The sequence below is a fragment of the Scomber scombrus genome, chromosome 11 (assembly GCF_963691925.1).
Source record: "Scomber scombrus chromosome 11, fScoSco1.1, whole genome shotgun sequence".
Taxonomy (NCBI): Eukaryota; Metazoa; Chordata; class Actinopteri; order Scombriformes; family Scombridae; genus Scomber; species Scomber scombrus.
In genome coordinates this window covers 26,895,834-26,906,919 of record NC_084980.1, presented here as the reverse complement: position 1 = coordinate 26,906,919, position 11,086 = coordinate 26,895,834, and the positions used below count along the sequence as shown (strand labels likewise).

General features: G+C 44.7%; 1 protein-coding gene across 1 annotated transcript; it reads right to left on the bottom strand.

Annotated features, from left to right (window-relative positions):
* Window positions 1-8,051: 8,051 nt before the first annotated feature.
* On the bottom strand, window positions 8,052-10,733 carry LOC133991257 (zinc finger and BTB domain-containing protein 14-like). The gene is made up of 2 exons (XM_062429764.1): window positions 10,653-10,733; window positions 8,052-10,044 (listed from the first exon to the last, which is right to left on the bottom strand). Exon 2 carries the CDS (start codon window positions 10,021-10,023, stop codon window positions 8,851-8,853), a length of 1,173 nt encoding a protein of 390 aa, XP_062285748.1. The 5' UTR covers window positions 10,024-10,044; window positions 10,653-10,733; the 3' UTR covers window positions 8,052-8,850.
* Window positions 10,734-11,086: the final 353 nt, after the last annotated feature.

Genomic DNA, 11,086 nt, shown 5'->3' with positions numbered 1-11,086 from the left:
AGAGACAAAGTGGAGGAGAGCCAGGAGGGGAGAGTAGGGGAGACAAGGAGATGGCAGGGGAGAGGAAAAGATAAGGGAGGATGAGGGAGATAAAGGAGATGAGAAGAGAAGTTCCCTTTCACTCAGTACAACTCATCAGTGTGGGGATTGTGTCTTTGTGAGACCAACCTCAAGAGCCTTTTTCAAAATGTTGGTCAAGGCCAGTGAGACTGATGCAGGCAGGGCTATAAAAGACTCTACACACACTCTCTGCTGCTCAATCTTTCTGCACTTCACCTTTTATAGCCTGACTCTTGTAGGACCCCTGCTTGTGATTTAACTGCCTGCTTGGTGGTGAGCTAACACCCTGCCCAAGGTGTTGCTACCAGAGCTTGTTTAGTACGCTAACTTAGCTTCTTTGCTGCATGTAATCCAGCTAATGTGCGGCTTTTTAACCTCACTAACAAAACCGCTTTCCACACCTATTTAGCAAGCTGACAATGTGTTAAGCTAGCTAACTTGCCAAGTGGGATGGCAAGGTCTTCCTGGTTGTCTAGCAAAGCTGTGAATGCAAAACATCATTCGTGTCCCAGTGCTTGCAGATCTTCTCTATCTGAAACGGACACCCACAATACCTGCCCAGTGTGTCTCGGCATGTTACGTGCTAAAGCAGCACTTGCTAACCTGGAGACCTTCGTGCACTGTTTCCAACTCCAGAGATCCTAATCTATCTGAAGCCTCCCTGTCTTCTGCTAAATTTGAACCTGAAGGTGTGAACTTTGTTGAGGGAGTATGACAGTCATGGGAAGATCACATGGATAATATCCTTCATTGGAGATAGAGAGGAGACTTCCCAGGTCCTCGGAGCTGGAGATCTTCCAACCAAGACTCTTGGCCATTAGCTAACTCAGCAGTGAGACATAAATTACCTGTTTTCTCCAACTTTGTGTATGAGCTTACACAGTCTGTCAATTTGGCACCGAAGTCTAACACCGCAAGCACCAAACCCACTCTTCCCAGTAACCAGTGCAGATTCTCCAACTCTCAGCTCGACAAAATATACTATGCACAGGGGCTGATCGTGCACTAAACATGGCCTCAATTCTGCAGGCTTATTAAATGGAAAAGCTGCAGGATCGACAAGAGACCCTGGCAAAGTAGGAGGGTCCTGCCAAGCTGCTTGATGAAGCACAGAGGACAGCAGATTTCATCCTCGGGCTCTCCAGCATGGTGGCCATCACTCTGGGTAAAGGCGAGGCTGAGACGGTGGACACTTGCCAGAGACACCAGAGACGCAGTGCACCAAGTTTTTCCAGCAAGCCATTGAGCCAGCTAGCTTATTCAGACAGGCTCTGGAGAAAATCCAGGGCCTGTCTCCACCAGGGGTATGGCGTCTTGGGCCCAATTTAAGGGGATTTCAGTGGAGGATGTGTGATCTGCTGCGAGCTGGGCTTCTCCACATACATTCATAAAATATAATAGCCGGGATGTGACAGCCTAGGATATCACTCAGTCCATGCTCTTAGCAGGAAGGTGATGTCACCCCTGCACTGTATCAGGGCCAGCTCATCTTAGTCTATCTGGAGGACCGTTTTCGGAGCGTGATGCTATATCCCCATACTGATGTGTTCTACCAAGAGGACCGACCGAAAGGAAGCTATGCATATAACCAATGTTCCCACAGGGAGGGAAACGAGGTACAACACAAGTCACCCTTCACCGCCTATTTGGCTCGGTGAAGTGCAGCTTAGATTGAGGAGCAGAGACTGAGCAGGGTCTTTTGTAGCCCCGGGGGAAAGGGCGGGACTTACCCTGCCCTTGTCTTATTGGCCTTGACAAGCATTTTGAAAAATGTTCTTCAGGTCAGTTTTGTGAGGATGTAGTCTCCATACTGATCATTTCCGTTGCTCAGGGAACATTGGTTACATGCATAACCTCGAGCAATACAGAGGGCGGAGACAGAGGTGTTGCATCCCTTCAAATATTTGAAGTGGCTTAAGGAATTCTTGAATTCTATATTCACAATAAGTGTTTTTAATTAGCCTTAACTTTATAGTATATAAACAAATTTCACTTTTTTCTACATATTTTTTATTTGCATTTAATTTTGCATGCTACACACAGTCTCCACTAACGGTATCAGCGAGCCTTTTTGCAAATCGTGGTTGTGTTAACAGCTCATGCCATACAAGTAGTATGACTTTAATGAATTTGTGAATTACTTAGAGCATCAAGATTTCCCTATTTAAAGTGACTTTAACTTTATCTATAACCAACAAGTAGGCCAAGTAACTGGCATTAGTGTCCTTAGTGCTATAGTAGCTAAATTATCATTTTTGTCAAAAAAAATGTGCAGCACTGACTACAAAACAGAGGACGGTCATATGGAGATTTTTTTTATTTTTTATAGTGTCAAAAACTAAACAGTGTCAGTAAAAACAGTGCATGTTTGTGAGCTCTCTTTATTCATTATTTAACATTAAATAATCAACAGTGCTAGCTAGCTAACCAGCTAACGTTACCCCTGACTTTAAAGGGTAGGTTCACAATTTTTCAAGTCTGCCTTGGTCAGTTGTCAGGTGCCAAAATGAACAGTGAAACATGTTTTTTCTTGCTGTAATCATTCCTATTGTCCATACTGGTCATTAATAGATGGCTTCATAATGCTTAAAAATGCAATGCTCCTCTGTAAAAAATGGTTTTGGAGTTTATTTGAAGATAACACTTCAGCTACCTAAGTCAAATCAAGTCAATATCTTTAAAAAATACTAGTGCCCTCTTTTTAGTTAGGATCCTTCCACTACAGCTGAACAGCACCAGGGGAACAGAGGTGGACATTGTCGAGGAATACAAGAACCTGAGTGTCCACATAGATAAAAAGATGGACTGGACTAAAAGCACAGAGACTCTGTACAAGAAAGGTCAGAGCTGCCTGTATTTTCTCAGGACATTTTTTTTTATGTCTACAGAATCCATACTGCAGATGTTTAATCACTCAGTGGTGGCCGGTCATCTTCTATGCTGTAGTGTGCTGGGGCCGCAGAGCAAAGGCAGCTGATGCTAATGGACTCAATAAGCTCATCTGTCCTGGGAGTGGAGCTGGAGTCTTTGGTAGAAGTGTCAGAGAGAGGAGGGAGGATGCTGGGAAACTACTCAGTATTATGGACAATGCCTGGAGTCATATCAAAGCACCTTTAGCCATAGACTGAGACCACAGAGGTGCACTATAACCCACCATAGGAGGTCTTTTTTCTACCAGTGACCATTAAACTGTACCTCCCACTTCAGCAGTAAGGACAATAATATCAATATCATGTGTAATAATACTTTTCTACTATAATTTACTATATGTATCTTATTTCTATTGTTATTCTATAAGGCACTGGAGTTAACATTGACTCCTTATGCGCTTTACATTTATAACCCTATAGTTTATATTCTTATGTGGAAATTGTTGAGCGATATCTGGCACAAGAATTTCCTTCGGGGATTAATAAAGTTTTGTCTTATGTTAACTGATAGGGTTTGATGACAGTGTGATCATAAACATAAAAGCCAAAGCAGAGAGAAGGATGAAAAGGAGAGAAGAGCGGGGGAACAGGATGGAAAAATGATGATGAGGAGGAAGGAGAAGAGAGAAGAGGAGTTAAGTCAATTTTATTTGTAAAGCCCAATATCACAAATCACTGTAAAGCCTCAGGGGGCTTTACAGTCTCCTTAGACCCTCGGTTCGAATGAGGAAAGGCCTTAAAAAAAACCTTTTAAATGAGCAAAAAAAAGGGAAAAAACCTCAGAAAGAGCAGCAGAGAAGGGATCCCTCTTCCAGGAAGGACAGATGTACAATAGATGTGTGTACAGAGCAGAACACGAATTACAGAATACAACATTAACAAAATTATAACAGCGTAAAGGAGGGCAAAAGAGGAATGAAAAAAAGATGGATGGAAAGGAGTGAGGGAAGAATACTGGAGCACACGTGGAGGAAAAGAAAGGGCAGATAAATTGAAGAGGAGGGTAGTAGAGGACAAGTTACAGGGACACAGAGGAGGAGAGGAAAGATGGGCGGGGGGAAAGGACAGTGGAGCAGGATGTAGAGAAAACAGCAGGTGGGAAAAAGAAGAAGACAAGAGGAGAGGAGTAAGGGCAAGAGGAGGGGGACGGTGACGTAGTAAAGGAAAAGCTGACCTGGACTACACACTGAGGAGTGATGCGATGGTAATCTCTCAGCTGGAACATCTGGTCCGGCCCTGAACAATGAGCTCCAGCAGGCAGATCGCAGCGATCCGGCCGCCTCTCTCAGCCCTGCGGAGATGGCCCGATAACCCACCTCCACCGGTCTGACTCTGCGGGTCAACGCCAATGCCGATCCACAAAGACGTACCTTGTCTGTGGACACGGCGGGTCACCCTTAATAAACCTTGCTTCTATGTGGTCTGATGGGAAAGGAAGAAGCTGGTCAGATAAGAGCTCCTGTGTTCAAGGTGATGAGTGAGACCCGCAGGGAACATTCCTTAGAGATCCTCCTTCCATTAATGTGACATCCACTCTGAAGATGAGCCATTAATCGAGTGTTATTTTACATTTGGGTTATACCCTAAGTGCTGCCTCGCAAATCAGTTTAATAGCCTAAGTGTGTGTTTGTACAGTAACAGGAGAGATACACAGTTGTAAGATGATTTATGCTTTTTTTTTCTTCTAGTTTTAAGATGCCTTGGAGATCAGATCAAGGATATAAAACGTCTCAAGGAAAGACAGCGGAGGACAGAGAGACACCATGATCATGAAGTCCTTAAGAACTGGAAAAAATCCAGATGGTGCTCAAGTGGAGGACGACATCACAGGGGACTGTATGGCTCATGAATGTCAGCAGCTCTGATTAAAAGCTATTCCATTCAGGGGGAGAAAGAAAAGTGCTGGCTTTGCCTTTCATGCCCATTTATCACATCGAATTGTTTGTATACAGTTGTTTTATTCTTCCCAAGTGTGTGTGTGTGTGTGTGTGTGTGTGTGTGTGTGTGTGTGTGTGTGTGTGAGTGAGAAAGAGAGAGAGAGATGAGATGAATGTAATTAAAGTTTTTTAATTAGACGCTGTTCTTTTCTGGGAAGCCTGTGGCAGCGCTGGGTGGAGCCAGAGTGGAGACAGGAGGTTTGTGGTCTGGCTGAGGGAGCCACGCCGGCCGGGGTAATGGAAACCGGGTGTTCACCGTACACATATACACATACATGCAAACACACACACACACATAAACCAAGGCTGAAGAGTGCATATACTCTCAGAAAGCCACATAAACTTATGCAGACATGAATCTCGATGCACAACCCCCACAAATGTATGTATGCCTCACACCACACACACACACCACACACACACACACACACACACACACACACACACACACACACACACACACACACACACACACACACACACTCAAATGGATATTCATTCATGTGACTACCTGCATTATAGAATTCAGCCTGCTGACATGTAAATTCCCCAAATAGTGATGATGTGTGCATTCGCATGCACATACATGCAATGCAAGCTCATGCATACATAAAAACAAATAAGAACTGACACACACACACACGCAACCTCCTCCATACTGATGCACAATCCACACGCACAGGCATGGATGAGTACACGCAGAGAGACACATGCATGAATGCACACTCACTCGCCCGCCTGTCACTCACATACTGATGTGCGTGCGTACACACAGAACTCATTATAGATACATATAGCACACACAAACATAAACACTCTCCAGTGCATGCACGCACGCACACATGCATGGATGCACACTCACACTCTATACCGATCCCCCCCCTTCCCTCCCTCCCTCTCCCAGTCATTACACATGCATACACACGCACACATGCGTGCACACACATATAAATGCGCTTAGGCACATGCTTGAGCACACACATACACGCACACAATAAGCCCTCATCACTCAAATCCCTTGGCACACACACACCGATTCATGCACGCACTACATTTCAACCTTCTCTATAAATACGCACACACACACACGCACAAGCACAAGCAGTCACGGCACAAAGGCACACACCCAGCCCCAATCAGTCCAACAATGTGATACAAAACATATCCTGCATCATTCTCTAGTTTTAGCACACATGCATGCACACACACACACACACACACACACACACACACACACACACACACTACCGCAGGACCAGGAAATGCAGAAAACAGATCTTGGGCATTTGCTGACATCAGTGAGGCACGGCCCGCCTTTTCCTTTGGACACTGATGTCAGTTTTCCACAAAACTGTTTCACCTCAAATTACAGGCGATTAAACCCTTCCTCTGTTGACAGCCAAGAATAGATCAATCTAAGATAGATACTGGGAACAAGACCCCTGCTAAGGAGCTAAAGATGCACCGCCCCCCCCCCCACCCCCCGCTGAGTGTGTGGTCAAACAGTCATAAATAGGTGCAGAGTATCTCCATCTGACCGTCGACCCAAACAGAGCAGCGACTGTGAAAGCCTGATACTGCACTGGCCTCACTCCAACCACTGGAGTCAGATGTATGTAAATATATGGAAAACACTGAGGTGTGAGAGCGCATACATTTCACACAGCCGCCATATGTGTTTTTCACTGAGCTCAGCTTCCTTTTCCAAACCCCGGTGACTTCTCTTTCTACCGTTTCCACCGGTGTCTTCAGCGCTTCTTTTTTTTTAGGCCTGGACAGTCAACAGGAGCGGGTCAAATTGGGCAGCAACAGGTCAATCACTATGAACAGGGCACCATCTAGTGTTGCATGCAGAGTATGGAAGTGACTGCTGGAAAGTTTTTTTTTTTTTTAGGAGAGTACAGCCATGTTAAGTGTGTGTTTGATGGTTTTATGTCCCGTGCTCTGGTGTCACCCTCATGAAACACTCAGGTCACTAAGAGGTTTAGTTTTAGTGCCAAACTATAGGGATAAAACAGGCTGCCAGAGTGCAATGGACTTCAAGGTTGAGTGGGGTGGGGGGTATTGGAGTGGGGTGGGGTGGTGTGGGGGGGTTGGGCAGCAGATGTGATTGTTTGCATAGGCCGGGCTTATAAACAAACCGAAGCCTGAGGCGCTGCTACATCTCTGGATGGAGGAAAGTTTCAACTTGAACTCTGGATTCATGATCGTAAGCAGAGCTATGACTATCATTGTCGTCGTTAATACATCTCCAGGTAGTTTTTGTGATTGTTTCATCTATAAATTGTCAGAAAAGGTGTGTCCTAAAGCCCAGAAGGTAGCTTTTGTTTTGTAAAACCATTGTTCAAAACCTTAAAATACTCAATATGCAAATACACAAAACAAAGTAGCAACCCTTTACCTTTGAGAAGCTTAAATTAGAGAATATTTAGCATTTAGCATCAGTTGACTTCACTTTTAAATCAATTATTTCATCATTTCGTCCTTGTTATAGTATTTTTGTGCCAGTTAGATTTTTTTTTATGACGTAGTCGTAAAATTGACAAACCAATTACTCCATCTTTAGAAGCAGCTCATCTCTTAAAATGCTTCACTTTAAACACTTTGACATTTTTCAGCTATGACTCAAATAGCTCCCTTGTGTCCTGGTGGTTGAGTCATGTCAAAAATGTCAATTGTTGTTCCACTTTCACTGTTAAGTTTCAAGTGGAATTAAACTCCAGGTACTTCTTTATTTTAAAGATCAACTCGTCGCTTTTCATTTTTTTTCCTTTCTCTACAAATGTCACATCGATAGGAATGTGCTCACTTTGGAAAGTTACGATCACCTCTAAAAAACCCCCGAAAAAACCTCACTTGTGACTAACTTATGACCAATTAGTAACAGCAGAATATATTTATAGCACATTTGAACACTTCTGTAATTTCCACAAACACCCTTTAAAACCCCTCCCCCCTGCTTTTACTGATTTTGTTCCACATTTTCAACATGACGGAGAAATGTTGGAGTTTTAAGGTGCTTTCAGGCTGATTTGGGGCGTGGCGTAGCGACAGCACCTGCAGGACTCCCGTGTGCACCGAGCTCTCCTCGACAAAAACCAAACTTGGGAAAAAGGAATAAAACACAGCAAATGGTGTTTATTGTCAAAGTGTAGGAGTAGGACAATGTTATATGTGCATAATTCATTATTGTGTACTCTAATTGTGCAACAAACTAAGCTACAGTATATACAGACATCTATCATTAACTGTTGATAGCTGGATGACAGTTATACTGTATAACAGTAAATCTAGTTGGCCGGTTGCTTGGGCAGGACAGCCGTTTAAAGACAATCCATCAAAGGCCCAAGACTTTGGTATCATCTGTGTCAAATGCAAAATGGTGACTCTTACTCTTACAGTGTAATATCAATCAATACAACTAAACACATCCATTAAAAACATCCACATGAATATACTCAATGCAACAAATGTTATGCAGAAACTCTTTTTTTATCCCCCCCGACCCCCAACGGTTTCTCTCTTTTATCTCCATAAAATTCATTAAAGGTTAAACAAACATTTAAATGTTACATATCCCATAAAAGTAAAAGAGAATAATGTTATGAGAACCCCCAGTCTAGATAGCAACGATGCTTTGTGAAAAATATATGTATAGTAGAGTGAACTAAACATTTACATGATTTTACAAGTGGAAAGAAAACATCGTTTTTGACATAACTCTTTAGAATAATAATACAGCCCAACAGTCTTATGAACATGCTATGATCTCTCGTTACTCACTCCGATCATTGTCCGTGTGATGTCAGGCCCCATCGGCCCGTCACAGGGTGTTGTGTCAGTGTGTTTACATGTTTACGTGATGCGTGTGAGTGTGTCTGTATGTCAGTATGTGTGCTTATGTTCGGTGTGTCTGCAGGCTTTCAACAGTCCCCCGAGTTGTGCGAGTGTGGCCCGGTCTCCATTTTCCAGTCTCTCTGGTCGGCGGCCTCTGGTTGGCCGTGCTGGGAAGCGGCGGGAGACAGGGACATCTGTCTGCGGGGGTTGCCGCTGTGCATGGTGTTCCAGTGGCGCTTCAGATCCGACGCTTTGATGAAGGCTTTGTCGCAGGAGCCGCAGTTGAATGGCCGCTCGCCCCGGTGCTGCCGTTCGTGGTCTTTCAGGTGAGACTTGTGCTTGAAGGCCTTTTCACACATTTGGCAGGCGAAGGGCCTCTCGTTGCTGTGGACCCTTTCGTGCCTCTTGAGGTCGGGACCCCTGATGAAGGCCTTTCCGCACACCACGCAGCGGTGCGGCTTGAAGCCGGAGTGGATCTTCAGGTGCTCTTTGAGGTGGGCGGCGGTGGTGAAGGCTTTGGGGCAGTGCTCGCAGCCGTAGGGGCGGTTGGCGGTGAGCAGGCGTTCCTTTTTGGCGTTGTGGTCGATGGGCTTCGCACCTGTGCTCTGGCAGGAGCCGTGGTCGCGGTGGCCGTACAGCAGGTACTCCAGCTTCATGTCGCTGGAGGAAGAGGAGCCCCAGCCGTGGCTGTGGGGGTCTTTGCTCATGTTGGTGTTGTAGTTGTGTGGCTGAGACACGTGAGAGCCGCCAGGACCCATACCGTCCATACCTTGGTCATAGAAGCTGTTCTTCCTCACCTCCTCCATGGCCAGCTCCTTCAGGATGGCGTCCTGGGCTCGCATCCCGTGGTCGCCGGGTGCCTGGTTCTCCCGGGTCTTCATGTTGGTCAGCTCGCGTTTCTGGGTGCACAGATTATCCAGGAAGTTGATGCCCAGGATTTGGCCGGATGACATCATCATATTGATGTCCTTCTTCCTCACGGCCAGCCGTGCCGTGTACATGTAATTGAGCACCTCCTCGAAGATATCGGAGCGGATGAAGTCCAACTCCACGATGGAGTTGTCCTCGTCGCTCTGCTTCTTGAAGAGCTTTTTGAAGTAGTTGCTGCAGGCGGCCAGCACGCAGCGGTGAGCCCTGAACTCGATGTTTTCAACCACCACCACGACATCGCAGTGCTCACCTTCCATCCTCTGTTGGTTGAGCATCTTCAGAAAAGTGGCTTTGTGGTCATAGTCGATATATCTCAATAAGTCTGACATGTTGCAGGTCAAATTGGCAACCTGTGGAAAAAAAAAACAGCAAACCAGTCACATATTTTTTATTTTCACAACAAACCTCTGGGCATGTATTTAATCTGCACAGCTGAGGGGTGGAGCGCTATTTGCATGCCTCTTACAGTAGTAAATACAGGTCGACTATGAAGCATCCAATCACACACAATTACATGACTTACGTGCAACTAACGCGTTTGTTTGCAGATGAGCGTCAAAAACACAGAGAATAAGCGAAAGTGTCTCAACCAATCATGCAGAGATGTTTTTGAGAAAAAAACACGATAGGCCCGTTAGAGGTAAAACCCGCACTAATGCAAATAAAAACATAAACAACAACATAAACACACTAACGCACTTTTTTTTACATGTCGAGCAATGCATTTCTACCGAGTTGTTCGCCTGATAACCTTAGCAAGAATATTTCACATTTCACTGCGCCCAGCCATTTTGGTCAGCAAGCCTCCATTGGCATGTTTCGGTGTCTTTAAAGCACTTCACAAACAGCGCAGCGCGAGGCGGCCAGCACGAGAGCCGCTCGCTAAAAACACGCCGGGTCGTTTTTCTGCAGCGAACAACGTGACAAAGAGAGAAAATAAAAAAAAAATGTTAAATACCCGAAGCCTGAACGCGATCCCTGTGTTGTCACGCAAGGTAGTCGACGACGATCCAGAGCTGTCGTTTTTCCTCTTCCTCCTCCTCTTGTTGTGACTATAGGGCTGCACAGGAAATGCTGCATTGTTCTGCTGCCACCTACAGCACCGGAGCAAGTACGCCACCCAGATCGTCTATGGAGGCGAGAGAGGAGTCACTCTGCAGAGAAAAAGGGGGACGAAGGTGTTAAATCAGCAGAGAGGTGATGATGGAAGGATAATATATTTATTTTATTTATAACCAGGGTTCTTTGGCAATGTAATAGGTTACAGATGACTTGTTGTTATAATAATAATAATAATAATAATAATAATAATAATAATAATAATAATAATAATAATAATAACAATAATAATGATAATAATAATAATAATACTAATAATGATAATAATAATAA

Excerpts from the sequence above, each read along its gene's own strand:
- LOC133991257 (XM_062429764.1), bottom strand. The coding sequence starts at position 10,023 with ATGTCAGACTTATTGAGATATATCGACTATGACCACAAAGCCACTTTT.